This window comes from Chiloscyllium punctatum, chromosome 26 (assembly GCF_047496795.1).
Source record: "Chiloscyllium punctatum isolate Juve2018m chromosome 26, sChiPun1.3, whole genome shotgun sequence".
NCBI classification, from domain to species: Eukaryota; Metazoa; Chordata; class Chondrichthyes; order Orectolobiformes; family Hemiscylliidae; genus Chiloscyllium; species Chiloscyllium punctatum.
The window spans coordinates 30,172,080-30,189,495 of NC_092764.1; the positions used below are offsets into that span (position 1 = coordinate 30,172,080).

The window sequence follows — 17,416 nt, forward strand, 5'->3', positions numbered from 1 at the left end:
TCTGTGATTCAGTCATCTAAGCATTAGTTTTGCCACCAGATCACGTTTGCTAAGTAGTATGAAATTTTTCATGCGTGAGTGAAAAGTTTCATATCAGACATCAACCAGTTTAGTCTTTGAAAAGCTATGGCCCAGTGATCTGATCAGCCTTTGATGATTTGTAAAACTAAATGCAGTATTGCTTATGGTTTAAACAGAATATTTGTGGATGTTAGATCCTTGAATTCCAAATGAAAGGTTGTGAATTTGGGTCCCAAATTGGCAGTTTTCTTCAGAAAACAATTGGAGATGTTACACAAAATAAAATGCTCAGCTATCAGAAATTGCCCGTTATTTTTCATATATATTTGATATAAGTATGTGACCTACTGTCTTCCTACTGTCCATTATACACAATTGTAGAAAGTCAGGTATTAGACATAACAGGGAGCACAGATAGAAGGAACACATTCCTGATGTACTGTAATTAACAATTGTCATGTCATTGGCACCATTGTCTTCATTCAAATTTTGTTCTGAACTAATTCTTCAGGTTGGCTCCTTAGACCTTTTTTTAAAGTCATTCGTGGAATGTAAGCATTGCTGCCTGGCCAGCATTTTTTGCCTGTCTGTACTTGTTGTTGGGAAGGTGGTGGTGAGCTGTATTGTTGCACTACTGCAGTCTACCTGCTGTATTATGATCCACAATTCCTTTCGAGAGGGAATTCAAAAGTTTTGACCTATTAGCAGTGAAGGAACAGCGATATATTTCCAAGTCAGGATGGTGAGTGGCTTGGAGGGGAACATGAAGATGGTGGTGTTCCTATGTATCTGCTGCCCTTGTCCTGTGAGATGGAAGTGGTTGTGCGTTTGGAAGGTGCTATTTAAGTATCTTTGGTGAATTTCTGCAGTGCATCTTTGTATTGGATTGTATCAAGCTTTTGAATGTTGTTGGAGCTGCACTCATCCAGGCAAGTGGGGAGGATTCTGTAACACTGCTGACTTAGAGTGATAGACATGTATAGCAGGGAAACAGACCCTTCGGTCCAACTCGTCCATGCCGACCAGGTATCCTAATCTAATCTAGTCCCATTTGCCAGCACTTGGCCTATATCCCTCCAAACCCTTTCTATTCAAATACCCATCCAGATGCCTTTTAAATGCTGTAATTGTACCACCCTCCACCACTTCTCTGGCAGCACATCCTGTACACACACCATCCTTTGTGTGAAAAATTGCCCCTTAGGTCCTTTTTATATCTTTCCTCTCTCACTCTATACCTATACCCTGGACTTCCCCACCCCAGGGAAAAGACCTTGTCTCTTTACCCTATCCATGCCCCTCATGATTTTATAAACCTCTATAACATCACCCCATAGCCTCTGACGCTCCAAGGAAAACAGCCCCAGCCTATTCAGCCTCTCCTTATAGTTCAAATCCTCTAACCTTGGCAACATCCTTGTAAATCTTTTCTGAACCCTTTCAAGTTTCAGAAAATCCTTCCGATAGGAAAGAGACCAGAATTGCACACAATATTCCAAAAATAGCCTAACCAATGTCCTGTACAGCCGCAACATGACCTCCCAACTCCAGTACTCAATGCTCTGACCAATAAAGGAAAGCATACCAAACGCCTTCTTCAATATCCTATCTATCTGCGAGTCTACTTTCAAGGAACTATGAACTTGCACTCCAAGGTCTCTTTGTTCAGCAACCTTCCCCAGGACCTAACCATTAACTATATAAGTCCTGCTTTGTTTTGCTTTTCCAAAATGGAGCACCTCGCATTTACCTAAATTAAACTCCAACTGCCACTCCTCTGCCCATTGACCCATCTCATCAAGATCCCATTGTATTCTTTGCTGTCCGCTACACCTCCGATTTTGGTGTCATCTGCAAACTTACTAACTATACCTTCTATGTTCACATCCAAATCATTTATATAAATGACGAAAAGCGTGGACCCAGTATCAATCCTTGTGGCACACCACTGGTCACAGGCCTCCAGTCTGAAAAGCAACCCTCCACCGCCCTCTGTCTTCTACCTTCGAGCCAGTTCTGAACCCAAATGGCTAGTAAGATCTAACCTTGCTAACCAGTCTCCCATGAAGAACTTGTCAAATGCCTTACTGAAGTCCATATAGATCACGTCTACTGCTCTGCCCTCATCAATCCTCTTTGTTATTACTCCAAAAAACTCAATCAAGTTCATGAGTCATGATTTGTCACGCATAACGTCATGTGGATTATCCCTAATCAGTCCTTGCCTTTCCAAATACATGTAAATCCTGTCCTTCTGGCTTCTCTCCAACAGCTTGCCCACCATCAATGTCAGGCTCACTGGTCTATAGTTCCCTGGCTTTTCCTTACCATCTTTCTTAAATACTGGCACCACATCAGCCAACTACCAGACTTCCGGTACCTCACCTGTGACTATCAATGATATGAATATCTCAGCAAAGAGTCCAGCAATCACTGCCCCAGCTTGCCACAGAGTTCTGGAGTACACCTGATTAGGTCCTGGGGATTTATCCACTTTTATGCATTTCAAGACACCCAGCACTTCCTTCTCTGGAATATGGAAATTTTTTGAGATGTCACCATCTATTTCCCCACATTCTATATCTTCCATGTCCTTCTCTACAATAACCACTGATGTAAAATAGACTCGTATCTTTTAGATGGTGGGCAGACTTTGGCGAATCCGAAGATGAACTTGTCCAGAAACGCAACTGGAGGTACAATTGTAACACCAAGAATGTTGATAGTGAGAGATTCAATGATACTAATACCTTTGAATGTCAAGAGGCAATGGTTAGATTGTCTCTTTTTAGAGATAGTCATTGCTTGCCCTTTCTGTGGCACAAATATTACTTGCCACTTGTCGGTCCAAGCCTGGATATTGTCCAGATCTTGTTGCACTTGAACATGGACTGCTTCAGTATCTGAGGAGTTGCAAATAATGCTGAACATTGTGCAATCATTGGTGAACATCCCCATTTCTAACCTTATGATGGAGGGAAGGTCATTGAGTATGCAGCTGAAACTTGTTCGAGCTCGGACACTAGCCTGAGGAAATCCTGCACAGGCGTGTTGAGGCTGAGATGACTGACTTCCAACAGTCACAAGTATCTTTCTATGTATTAGGAATTATTCCAACCAGTGGAGAATTTTGTGAGCATTCCTTCCTGCCACATTCTGTCAAATGTAACCATGATGTCAGAGGCTTTCACTCTCACCGCACCTCTGGAATTCAGCTCTTTTGTCCATGTTTGAACCAGGGTTGTAGTGAGGTCAGGAGCTGAGTGACCCTGGCAGAACTCAAACTGGACACCACTAAGCAGGTAATTGCTAAACAGGTGCTACTTGATAACACTGGTAATGCCTTTCATCACTTTACTGCTGATTGAGAGTAGACTGTTGGGAACGGTAATTGGCTGGGTTGATTTTGTCCTGCTTTTTTGTGTACAGGAGATACCCAGGCAATTTTCCACATTATCAGGTAGATGCTAGTGTTGTAACTGTACTGGAACAGCTTGGCTAGGGGAGCACAAGTCTTCAACACTCTTGCCAGAATGGTATCAGAGCCCATAGCTTTTGCAGTATCCATTGCCTTCAACTGTTTCTTGATATCGTGTGGAGTGAATCAAATTAGCTGAAGACTGGTATCTGTGATGCTGGGGGCCACTGGAAGAGGCTGAAATGGGTCACCTGCTCGGCACTTCTGGCTAAGATTACTGCAAATGGTTCAGCCTTGCCTCTTGCACTGATGTATTGGGCTCTTCCATCACTGAGGATAGAGTTATTTGTGGAGCCTTCTCCTCCGCTGAGTTTTGGTAATTGGCACCACTATTCACAACTGGATGTGAACGGACTACAGAGCTTAGATCTGATCCATTGGTTGTGGAATTGCTTAGCTCTAACACTTGCTGCTTCTGATGTTTGGGATGCAAGTATTTTAATAGTTTCAAAAGATTGACGACTCATTTTTAGATATGTCTGGTACTGTTCCTAGCATGCCCTCCTGAGCCCTCCATTGGACCAGGGTTGATCCTCTGACTTGATGATGGATGAGTGGGGGATATGCTGGGCCATGAGGTTGTAAATTTTGCTGGAGTGCAATTCTGCTGTTGATGGTTCATATCGAATCATCTGATGCCCAGTCCTGAGTTGCTAAATCTGTCTGCAGTCTGTCACATTTCGCACCTGAACCAATCGATTAAACTAAATTGTAGATATCCATCCTTGCCTCATAACATAATTTCACTGTTGATAAACTACCTATACTGTCCATCCTTTTTTCAGGCAGTTCAATAAATTATTTGACCACTGCTATAATATTAGAACATCTACACGTTTATGTGACAGAATTCCAAAGATTTAGAATGCTTTGAGTGAACAAAATTCTTCTCATGCTAAGTGTTTATTCTGTGTCTGTTATTCCATGTTTTAGATTCCACAGTTGGGAAACAACCTCTCTATTCCTGCCCTGTCAAGGCTCTTCACAATTTTATACATTTAAATAGATTACATGTCATTCATTCTTCTAAACTCCAGGATTGATAGGCCCTTTGTACTCACTCGCTTCACATTGAACAATTCCCTTTGTCCCAGTGACCAGTCTCATGATATTTTTGTTGCACCCCCTGTAGAGCAGGTATGATAATGTACAAGAGCATAAAGGTCCCTCATAACACAAGACTTTCCCTTTCTCTCACCATGCAAAATATATTTTGCTACTTTAAAAAAAAATCCCAAAGTGAATCACAGTACCTTCACATCCTCCTCATCAGTTACTTCTTCACCGAATGTTGACTTGTCAGAAATTGGAAGCATTACATTTGGTTCCCTTATCCAAGTCTTTAATACGTATTGTAAATGGCAAAGGCCCAAGTACTGACACTTATAGAACTCTTAGCTATTGCCTGCCAGCCTGAAATGATTATTGCTATTCTCAGTTTTGTATCCATTAACCAATACTCAGTCTATGCTAATATGTTGCTCTGAATAGCCATTAGTTCTAATTTTGTACAGTAAACTTTTGTGTGATACTTTGTTGAGTTATTTTTGAAAATTCAAATACACTGCATTCACTGATTTATTTGGAAACACCCACTAATTATTTCCTCAAAACACAATAATAGATTTTTGGAACATGATTTTATTTAGTCGGCACAACATCGTGGGCTGAAGGGCCTGTTCTGTGTTGTACTGTTCTATGTTCTATGTTTTCACAAATCTGCGTTGAGTTTGAGAGGTATCGTTATGATGTTCTCGGTGCTCTGTTATTATGTCTGTAATAGATTCTAGCAGTTTGCCTTCCGATATTAGGCTAACTCATCTATATTTTCCCAATTCACTGTTCCTCCTTTCTGTAGGGTTGTGTTTGCTACCATTAAACTGTTCTAGAATCTAAGAAATTATGAACGGTCAAAGCGAATGTAGCACCATTTCTACAGCTATCTTTTTAAAATCTTAGAATACAGTTTGTTAAATCGAGGACAATTTGTTTTGTAACTTAGTTCATAAATGTCTTCATTAGTATTTCTTGACTTTTCCTGATCTAAAATCATCACTGTCACTTTATTTTTCTCAATGTTTTCATGTCTTTTACCTTAAAGACTAAATAAGGGATTTGCTCAAAGTGTCAACCATTTTGTTATTCACATTATAACTTCACCTGACTGTGTCTATAATGGGCTAATATCCACTTTCACGAATCTGTTCCTGTCTATATACCATTTGAAAAAGGTTTATAATCTCTTTTTAAGCGTCTTTTGGGCTGTACTATTCTTAGCAGCATTATAAGCTGCCCCTTTAAATTTAATGCAATATTTAACTCTTATTTGTGAAATGATGCACTTTGGAAGGTTAAGTACAGGTGGAAATTATACAGTGAATGACAGAACCCTTAGAACTATAGATATGCAGAGGGATCTGGATATGCAGGTCCATAGATCATTGAAGGTGGTAGCACAGGTAGATAAGATAAAGGCGTATGACATGCTTGTCTTCATTGGAAGGGGCATTGAGTATAAGGATAAGCAAGTTATGCTGCAGTTTTATCGAACTCTACTTAGGGCACACTTAGAATATTGCGTACAGTTCTGGTCATCACACTACCAGAAGGATATGGATGCTTTGGAGAGGGTACAGAAAAGGATATTGCCTGAAATGGGGAATTTTAACTATGAAAGGTTTGCTAGAGTGGATTTGTTTTCTCTGGAACATGGGAGGTTGATACAAGTTTGTAAGATTGTGATGGCAAAGATAGAGTGGAAACTTTGAGGCCTTTTCCTAGGGTGGAGTGGTCAATTGCTGGAGGACATAGATTCAAGGTACGAGGAGAGGAAGTTTAAAAGAGATGTGTAAGGCACGCTTTTCATTCAAAGGGTGGTCTGTGCCTGGAATATGCTGCCAGAGGAGGTGTGGAAGCAGACACAATAGCAGCATTCAAGAAACACCTGGACGAATATATGAATAGGAACAGAATAAAGGGATACGGATCCTGTGAGTGAAGACAGTTTTAGTATGGAAGGACAAAATGTGTTGGCACAGGCTTGGACAGCTGAAGGGGCTATTCCTGTGCTGTATTGTTCTCACCTCTTTTCTGTCACTTTTTCAATGGGGTTTTTGTGTCTTAAAGGAATGTTTGTTTATTGCAATTTATGTTCAGCGATTTTAGGCATTCTTTAGTTAACCCAATATTTTCATTTGTGTAATTCAATCAGCTTGTTATGAGGTTCCTGAACTCTGATGTATTTTATCCTGTGAAATTTTGAAGATAATATAAATAATTTAAAACTTCTAAGTGACTTCAAAATAAACCTTTAGCTGTTGGTTTTGCAGGTGGTGATGCATCTATTATCCCAAAGGCAGAATGTGAGATCAGACCTTCTCCAAACCTGAGAGCAAAGGAAATTGGTGAACAGAGAAGTATCACTGTTCAAGATAATGAAAATACTAAAAATACACAATTCTTAAATATTGAAGAGCACACACTAGTCACAAAACGAAAGTGTGATGAAAGTGCCATGGAGGTTCCTGTTAAAAGAGTAAAAAGGATTGATGGAAGTGAATACTGTACATCTGGCTGTAGCAGTATTCCTGAAAGAAAACCCAGTAATCCGTCTGCAGAAGGAGGAATTGATGTCAGGATAAACAATAATACAGCGCACGTAACGCATACGAACAGCCTTGAGAATGTATCTCACAACATGGCTGCAAAGGATGCAGATGAGACCAGAGACATGCAAATCACTGTTTCAGACATATATCGAACTGGAGCTAAATGTGTACCAGGGGGTCTTCAAGATCCCTTTGAACCTGGAATTAATTACCACTGCGTAGGATCATTGAGGGTGAAGCCAGGTAGAGGTGACAGGACATTATCAATGTCCTGCAGTGATAAACTTGCTCGTTGGAACATCCTTGGCTGTCAAGGAGCACTGCTCATGCATTTCTTTGAGGAACCTGTGTATTTCTCTTCTATTGTAGTCGGACAGTGTCCATACAGTGAAAAGACAATGAAGAGAGCTATATTGGATAGGTATTAATAATAAGTTATTTCTGTAAATAACATAAGGTATTCTGGCCTGTCTGCATAAATGATAGTTCAGCCTAATCCAAATAATTGCAATTAGTTAATTAATCTATTAATCCAATTTGTGGTTCATCTTGCATAATTCAAAATTTTAAGCATAATTGTTAACTGTGTTGTATATTTAGCTCCAAATATAACTGTTTTCAATGATATTTCATGAATTGTATATCTTTTTGCAAGGCCAGTGCATTGAATATTTCTTTATCAGAACCTGTTGGCTAAATCCAATCGACTTTTCATTTTAAAAATCTCAGTGGCGTCTATGACTTGCTTGGCTGCCATCCCAACTAAGTAGGATTGCATCATGGCTGAAACAGAAAATACAATCCATGATTAAAAACTGAATAATAAAGATTACTGTTGGGACTAGGTAAACTGTGAGCCCGGGAGACTACTTTTTCTTTTGCTGTCTATTTTAAATCTGACCTAAATGAATGGAATAAAAGTCTCTTTTTTTCTAAATTTGGTAAAGATCCAAAACTGAACTGTTTTGGCTGTCTCCGTTCCTTCCCAGTGGATATGAGTCAACAACACCTAACTGCTCTCAAACTTGGTTCTTACAAGTTTAATTTGGCACTCTGAAAGAAACCATCAGTTGACTAGCACTGAGAAGTTGCAGTGTATTTTGTAGTCATGCTTCGCTGTTTTGAGTTCTATCTTCAGATCCATAGCTACATGAATTTAAACAACAGTCCCTTTATATCTTATCAATACTCACTTTCATTGCAATGTAGCAGCTTTGCTTTCCATTTTATTGCAAGATATTGATTAGCTATGCATCAAAAAATTGAAAACATTCCCCATAATTGGTTGCTTTTGGAGAACCTCTGTCAAATCTGAGGAATGTAAAACTGTCATTGGAATTGACAGTTATCTGTTTTTACTTGGTGACAACTGCTTCTGAAGATTAATGGGTACAAGTATTAATAAGTATAAGATTTTTGCTTAAATTTTGATTTTGCCAAATGAAAACAGAGTGATTTCCAGGCTGTGCGGGAAGAAAATTTATTTGGCTTATTTCACTCTGCTGTCTTGGCTTCACTTTCCACTGCTTGGAAATTAATGTTTACACTGCATCATAAACGATGTTTGTTATCAGACGCTAACAGAAACAAAAAGGCATAAATTTGTGGCTAGAGTTGTGACCATACTTTTATATAATTTCTTATAATTTTTCACTTGAATTATTTGACAGACACAGAAAAGCACTGTGGTAACGCTGTCTTCTTGTTCCTCCGTGTATTTAATACTCGTAATCATGATTGGGTGTCACTAGTTACTTATATATTTTTTGCCATATGTGAAAGCATAACTTTCTAAGGCTGTCCACTATCTATTACAGTAATGAGATGCTGAGGTTGAGCTTTCTACTTGCACTTCCTATATCAATTAGTTTGTAGCAGATTGCATGATCTAAACATTAGCAACAGACATTAAATTCCTGAGAGGGGGAAAAAGAATGTAGTAAACACAGGTTATCTATTAACAGTAAGATGCACAAAAACTTTGCACTTTTAGAATTAATTGCAATCTTGTTAACATGCAGGACTTTTTGCTTTTATTGGTAAAGTGCTGAAGGCTAAAAAATAAATATAAGACAAAACTTTAAAGAGGGCTCTAAATACCCACATCTCCCTTGGTATTTATGAATTATGTATGCTTCCCTTTTGTATCAAAATTGAAAAATAAATTGCCAGGAATCAATTACATTCCATATAGTGAAGTAATCCATTGTAAGATATATCCAAAGCAATTTCTTCTATAATTTTCTTTGTGAAATTTTTCTACAATATTCTTCAATATTAAGGATTAAGGCAATACAGATTATAATTTAATCTCTATCTTGAAATTATGAAATAAATTACTAGAATATTGTGGAATGAGAAATGATGGTCAGAGTTCACTTCCGTCTTCAAATGATCTTTGACTGGCATGAGTCTTTAGCACTGACTCTATGTTTCAAGTTCTTCTCCAGACACATAAGCATGTAACTTTGGTTAATAATTTAGAGCAGTACTGGAATAGTACAAAAATTGCACTGTCAGAAGTGTAGTCTTTTAGGTGAGACTGGCCATCATTTTTCCTTTAACCAACATCAAGATTTGTCTCTGTTGTTTGGGAATCATTGTTGTGTCCAAAATTGGCTCAATATTTCCTACGTTATGACTATGACCACTCTTCAAAAAATAATTAATTCATTGAGAAGAACTTCAGAATATTTTAAGGTCATATATGAAGCTATATAAATGCAAGTTTATTCTTTATTCGTGGAGACTTAGGTACCATTTTCCCAACATCTGTTATAATTTTTTATTACTCAGTATGAATGACTATAACTATATTAGGACCACATTTCTGTTGTTGTTTTGTTTGAGTTCCATACAGCCTTTAGCTAGTTAACAGATACTTTGAAGCTAAAGTGTGCAAACGATTGGGCATTTTACAGCTTCAACATGGGTACATTGTATCTCATCATACTGCCAATGGGTAGCTTAACCCTTACTTTACTTAAATGTTGAATCTATTAAAAATGGAGAATTTCTCAACTCTAGTTCTGGTTGCCATTAGATTTGCAAAATTAGTACAATTCTCCAGAAACTTGGAATAGAGCTGAGTTTTTAAAGTTTCTTAAATAAGGAGCAACCTTATACCTTAACCCATGTAAGACTGTTGCACATAGTCGAGCTGTCATTCTGCTGCAACAGAAGTTTGCTTATTGTTCAGTGAATTGTCATTAAAGAAATGGCATGAAAGCCAAGTATCATCTGCCGCACTTGAGTTTTACTGTGTGTTAAAGTGAAAGCTATTTGTGGATATAATCATTTGAACTTTACCAAAACAAATCATTACTGTTTCTTTTCCTCTTGTGTTCCACCAGATGTCGCCACATTACCTCACTCCCAAAAGACTTCAGAGTTCAAGATGTAATGCTACTCCAGTCACAGTTGGAGTTTGTGCATGGTCGCCACTCAGTACAATGCAGCTCTGTCCCCAATAAAGATAAATTTGTACCTTGTGCTGCAGGTAGAGAACAATTTTTGAATCATTAACCTTTTAAATACTATAGCATTTTTTGCAATGGCATTTGGAATAACAGAATTTATATACCCCTCGTATACAGTAGTCATATTTCCTTGTTTGTGCTATATTTAGTTGTATTCTACATTGTGCTGGAAAAGCACCAACCATTGACTTTACCAACAGCTGCCTGCAGAATTTTCATGGGCCTTCTTTTTTTTTGATTCATTATGGTATCCTATACAGACTGTTTGGTATTTATTCATTAACAAAGCAAGAATAAGTAAAGCAGTTCAGTTAATCTGATAGTAAAATCCTCATTAAAGCACACAATGTCTAAACAAGGAAGTATAAACGGAACATTTAAATGAGATTTAATTTATATATAGGAAGGAAAATAAAGATTAGGAATGATGGATGGGATTGTGACAATACTGTCACTTTCAAAAGGTAATTTTATCCTTTTTTTTGAAGAGAGGTTGTGAAGACAGAGGTGCCGAAAAGTCTATGAAATTTAACAGTGGAAGGGGAGCGGCCAGTTCAGGCTTTCTAGTTTTTTTTGCTGTAGCAGTCACAAGATGTGTGAGTCCAGAAGAGTTGCAAACTTCAGTACAGGATTCCTCTGAGTTTCTCTGAAATCTCACTCTGGATGTTGTTCTCTCCTGCATATAAGAATCTGTGTTTGAATTTATCTTTTTGCCAAGGAGGGTGTTCATGGGATGCTACTGTACTGGAACAGTTAATTAGTAATAGTTACTGTATCAGGTCAGTTGGGTTTTCCAGTAGTTAGTTTATTCTAAATTCTGCTTTTTGTTGTTCATGTTTCAACTGTAGTGTTTAAATAAGTTCTACTTTGCTGAACGCCAAGTGATTTGACCAGTTGCATCACACCTGGAACCTCCACCTCACATCTGACTTTAAAATAAGAAAGAGTTAGGGTCTAGGCTATCGTCATAGAATCACTATAGTGTGGAAACAGGCCACTTTTCCCAACAAGTCCACATCGATCCTCCGAACAGTAACCCACCCAGACCCATTCCCCCTGTCCTATTACTCTACATGTACCCCTGATTAGCGCACCTAGCCTACATATCCCTGAAAACTATGAGCAATTTAGCATGACCAATTCACCTAAGTTGCACATCTTTGGATTGTGGGAGAAAACCAGATCACCCAGAGGAAACTCACGCACATGCAGGGAGAATGTGCAAACTCCACGCAGACAGTCGTCTGAGGCGAGAATTGAACCCATGACCCTGGCATTGTGATGCAGCAGTGCTAACCACTTAGCCACCGAATGCACAATGAAACTTTGTTGAAATATTTTGAGGGGGGTCTGGCCTGTTACATAACAGGATTAAGAGAAATAAATGACAAAAAGAAAACCACAAAAAATTATATAACTAATTTCTAAATGAATTAAACTCAGCACTTCCAAAATTAAATAGCAGAGCCAAAGAAATTCTTTTGTTGTAATTATCACCTTTCAAACCATGTACACTTAATGATTCTATATTCATTCACCCTAATCTATTCTGCAGTCTTTCATAGTAAACTAATGGGCAGGTATTCCAAATTCGGGCATTGCATATCTTTCAATGCTGATTCCAATGGCAAAGATTCTTATAACACAGCCTGTGGAGACAGGAGACAAGCAACTTCCTGATTTCTTCATTAAGTATGGGTGCCAGTCACTGCTGTCCATTTACTCCATTATAATGCTGTTAACCTTTATTATAACCCATACAAAATCCAAGTCACTTTCTTCAGAATATTTGTTTTAGATAAATTATGTTTAGTAAAGCATTTATAATTGAAGCCAGCTTTTTGATTATGAATCAAAACTAAAACTTGAAATAGCATAGTTCAAGTCTTTTGTATCACAAAGCATTTAACAAGTTTTATGAATTCTATTTTGGTGTGTAGTCACTGTTGTAACAAAGGGAAATCACTATAATTATTGACTCTTTATAAATAAATATTTGCAATTAAAGATAATCCTGTAACTAATCGCTTCTGATTAAAGCTGACTGAACAATAAAGTTGGGCATCACCAATGGTGAGCTTATTTTCAGGTCTTCACATTACTGCTGGTGAAGTAATTGATATGATTGCAATACACGTTTGTATGGGCTTAGTTTTCCTATTTGCTTTGTAAACAAGATTAAGCAGAAAAAATGTTAACTTAATTAATATCTTATAAACCTGAATACTTTGTATTATTTCAGTTGCCATATTAAAGAAAGGATGTAAATACATTGGAAAGGATGTAAAAAATACTGAGGTTATACCTATCAGGAAAGGATTAAGATGCTAGGTTTCTTTGTTTAAAAAGAGAAGTTTGACAAATTAGCTTTTTAAAAATGTGAGATGCTTCATAAAGCAAAATGCAATACTATTTGTGGAGACATGCAAACATTTACACCACACAAATGCCAGGCAATGACCATCTCCAATAAGAGACAATGTAACCACCATGCCTTGACATCCATTGGTGTTGCCATCACTGAATTCCCCCACTATCAACATCCTGGGGATTACCATTGAGTAGAAACTCAACTGGACTCGCCATTAAGTACAGTGGCTACAAGAGCAGTTCAGATGCTAGTAATACTACTGTGAGTAACTCATCTCCTGACTCCTCAAAGCTTGTCCACCATCTATAAAGCACAAGTCAGGAGTGATAGAATACTCCATACTTACCTGGATGGGTGCAGCTCCTACAACACTCAAGCTTGACACCACCCAAAGCAGATTGGCACTGCATCCACAAACATCTGTTCCCTCCACTACCACTCAGTAGAAGCAGTGTGTACTATCTACAAGATGCACTGCAGAAATTTGACAAAGATCCAATAATAGCACCTTCCAAACCCACAACCACTTACATCGAGAAGGACAAGGGCAACAGATACATGGGAACAGTATCACCTACAACAGACCCCTTCAAGCCATTCACCATCCTGATTTGGAAATATTGTTCTTTATGTATTGCTGGGTGAAAATCCTGGAATTTCCTCCCTAAGGGCATTGTGAGTCAACTTACAGTACATGGACTGCAGCAGTTTAAGAAGGCAGCTCACCATCACCTTCTCAAGGGCAACTAGGGACAGATAATATATTCTGGCCAGCCAGCAACACCCATATCCCTCAAGTGAAAAAGCAAAAATAAAAACTCAAAGTCATCAATGCAAAATGGTCACCAAAAAATCCAATAGGAAATTTAAAAAAAACCCTTCTTTACCCAAAGATCAATGTGAATGTGGAACTTGCTACTGCAGAAGGTGGTTGAGACGAATAGTACATATACTTTAAAGGGGATGCTAGCTAAGCTTACAAGGGAGAAAGAAATAGATGGGTTATATGATAAAGTTGATTAAGAAAGTTTGGGAGAAAACTCAGTGGAGCTATAACAGCGGCATGATTCGGCTAAACAGTGCTAATTTTCTGTGAAGTTCCATACATTTTTATGCAATTCTATGTGGATTTTGCCAAATGCATAAATGTTTCTTATACAGGATGGTTGCAAGTTTATAAATAAGTATACAATTAAGTAACAAATAGTTCCGAGAGTGATGTGTAACATGTCACCAGTGAAATTTGCGAGGTGACAAATGTAAAATTATAATACAGTACAACACAGGAGGAGGTCATTCAGCCCTTTATGGTAGTCCTGGTACTAGATTTTCAACTGGAGTGGGTACTGTATTACTTTCTGTCAGCCCCAGCCCTTCCATCTTGAATACCTAACATTGGTAGTTAGCAGAGGAAGGAGGCAATTCTTTTTCACAGTCCCTTTCGCTAAAAATGTTGTAGCTTTAATTATAAATGTATGTATTTTCATTTTCAGGACGTAGCACCTTAATGTTCTTATATGATGGTTTTCTCATGCAACTCAATTTACTGTGCACAATTTAATTCTTGATGTGAATAGATAATAAACTATGTGTATGCAATAGTTAATTAATGACGACATTACCATACAAAGCGATTGTGATACAGTTAAGCAGAAATGCATTGTTTTCAACCTCTTACAGCAATAAGTTGGTGTGCTGTTCCACATCAGCCATTGGATGTCTGTGTAAATGGCTTTAAACAAGGAGCAACAAAAAAGATTCATGGAACACCACAGGCAAGGTACAGAGTAATACATTTTTGTTCAATGAAATAATGATCTGGATCTTTTGGTCTCCCTGTTGTATGACACAAGGTGCAGGTTGTGACCTATGGAAGTGCCCATGGGAGTTGTCTAGTACATCTGAACTTTAGGTGCAAAATTCCCAGGAACCTCTGAAAAAGTCTGTGATTCTGATTTAGGTGGGCAAAATCTTATGGCACCAATATAAGCTCCCCACCCCCGCTTGTAATTAGTTCTTGCTGCCTCACCTAGCTCCCTGCATAACATGGTCCCTGCCCTGATAGGCTTCCTGCCTATCAGTCATCTTACTTTGCCAGCCTTTGCAGAGATCACATCTGCAGTATTGTGAGCAGTTTTGGTCTCCTTATCCGAGAAAAGATGTTCTGGTATAGAGGGCATGCCATGAAGGTTTACCAGACTGATTTTGGGATGGATAACTGGTATTTAGAAGCATGATGGGGGATCTCAGAAACTTACAACATTCTAACAGAACTAGACAGGGTAAACGTAGGAAGGACATTCCCGATGGCTAGGGAGTCCTGAACCAGGGGTCACAGTCTAAGGAAATGAAATAAATCATTTAGGACTGAAATTTCTTCACTCAGAGAATGATGAGCCTGTGTAACTCTCTGCCACACAAAAGCAGTTGAGGCCAAAGCATTGAATATTTTCAAGAAGGAGTTAGATGTAGTTCCTCGAGCTAAAGGGATCAAAGGTATGGGGAGAAAGTAAAAACAGAGTTCTGAATTGCATGATCAGCCATGATCATATTGAATGGCTCAAAGTGCTGAATGGCCTACGCCTTTTCTATTCTCCGCGTTCCTACGTATTTATCCCATAATCTATTGTCAGCACTGCCACTCCTCCTTTTCCTTTTCATGCATGACCTTCCTAAATGTCAGGTACCCTTGAATATTCAGATCCCAGTCTTGGTTACCTTTTAGCCACAACTTCATGATAGCTAGCTGATAATGTTCATTTATTTATATTTTTGATATATTTATTATATCAATTAACCTATCTTGTTGAAAGTTGCATGCAGTCAGATAAGAATGTCCTTAATTATGTCTTTTTAATATATTCCTTTAGCTATATTTGGTATTTGCATTTATTTCCACTGCCTTTCACTTTTCTTTACTGCTTTTCTACTTGTATTAGTTTTATTTTAACATTTATCATAATTATATTTATGTTGAATTTCTTCTATGTTCTTACACTTATTTTAAAAGTTATTTATGACTGCTGACATTTATAAATGTAAACTGTGACAAGTCATGACTCAATGGGGTGATGCATTGGAAATCAAGCTCCGCTAAGAGTCATAAATGTGAAAGGATTTAAATGAACAATCCAAAGACTTCAATTTTTCTGACAGGTGAACACACTCATCAAGTTTCTGTACTTAAAAAGAAAACAGCTATTTATTACGCACAAATTGTTTTTAACTGACGGCAGAAAGTAAGCTTTTGCTATTTAACACTCTATAACTTAAACTCATTTTTTTGCAACTGAGTTAACCAACTCATTATCTATTCATACAAACATTTGTACAGAACAAAACAAGATACAAGTTTTACAGGTGGGGAAAGAACAAAAAAAGAGTTAGTGAAGCACAGTTCTGGCGCCAGTCCAGATTACAGCCACTGATGAGTCGGTTTCCTTCAGTTCCTTTATGATTCCTTTCAACTTTTTGATGAGGTTACAGGGTTGTGGACATATTAGTTCTCAACCTTTCATTCAGCATGCCATTTCAGTGTCTGTGAGGGATTTTCCCCCCATTTTCCCTTTCAAGAAAGGAATTAGCAGTGGGTAGCTAGCTGCTCCAGATTTTCTTTTACTCCCACTACTGATGGGAGAAAAAGATGTCTTCTCTTTCACAGACTGGGTGTTTATGCTGTACTGATTAAATACTTATATGGTACTCACCCAAGAAGCAATCAAAAGATTGTTACTATGCTGATTAATCCTGAACACGCAACAGACTCAGATTGAAAAACCCCTGACACGCCCTTGGAGCCAAAGTGTCTAATATTCTCCCCCACTGCTTAAATAAGCAGAATGTAGATACAACATATATCTTCCATAGGTTTAAAGCACTCACTTACCCATTTTTTTAGTCCACAGTCCAGAAATATATTTGTCTTTACAACACCATGTTAACTTGAAGTTTCAAAGTTGTTTGCTGATGAGAAAGGATCTGAAGTACAAAATTGTATGGAATTTCTTTTACATTTAATGATTTATTTATTATTTTGAATGTTCTTTCAGCTAGGATCATAATCATGCACACATATGAAACAGCACGTCAACCTCTACATTGTATTTTTCTGAGCAAATTTGGCCACAGAAACTTAACTCTGGCTTCACTGTTGATTCTTATAGGAAACCATGCTTCACATAAAGTCGTTTAATTTAATGTTGCAATTTGCAGGAACATAACTACAACTTTAGTTGGAGGTGTACTTCATTCTGCACTGGATGCTGAGTCAAGGAAAATGGGGTGCTGAGTCAAGGAAGGTAATAGGTAAAGCTGAAGGTGTGACCAAATGCTTGACCAAGAAAGTGAATTTTAAGTAGGGCTTTTTAGGAGGAAGGGGAAGTGATCTAATCTAAGCAGGTAAATCCCTGGGCCTTCAGTATGGGTCCAGAAGCTCAACTGGATCACATAGGTGTTTGTA

At 38.0% G+C, this 17,416-nt stretch overlaps 1 protein-coding gene across 4 annotated transcripts in view; it reads left to right on the forward strand.

Moving 5' to 3' along the window:
* The window catches only part of adat1 (adenosine deaminase tRNA specific 1), a 67,610-nt gene that overhangs the window by 27,607 nt on the left and 22,587 nt on the right, over nt 1-17,416 (forward strand). For all 4 annotated transcript variants that reach the window (XM_072596010.1, XM_072596009.1, XM_072596011.1 and 1 more), the window contains 3 exons: nt 6,829-7,528; nt 10,461-10,606; nt 14,638-14,737. In XM_072596010.1, the coding sequence (XP_072452111.1) occupies nt 6,829-7,528; nt 10,461-10,606; nt 14,638-14,737 (946 nt within the window). The remainder of the gene's footprint in view (nt 1-6,828; nt 7,529-10,460; nt 10,607-14,637; nt 14,738-17,416) is intronic.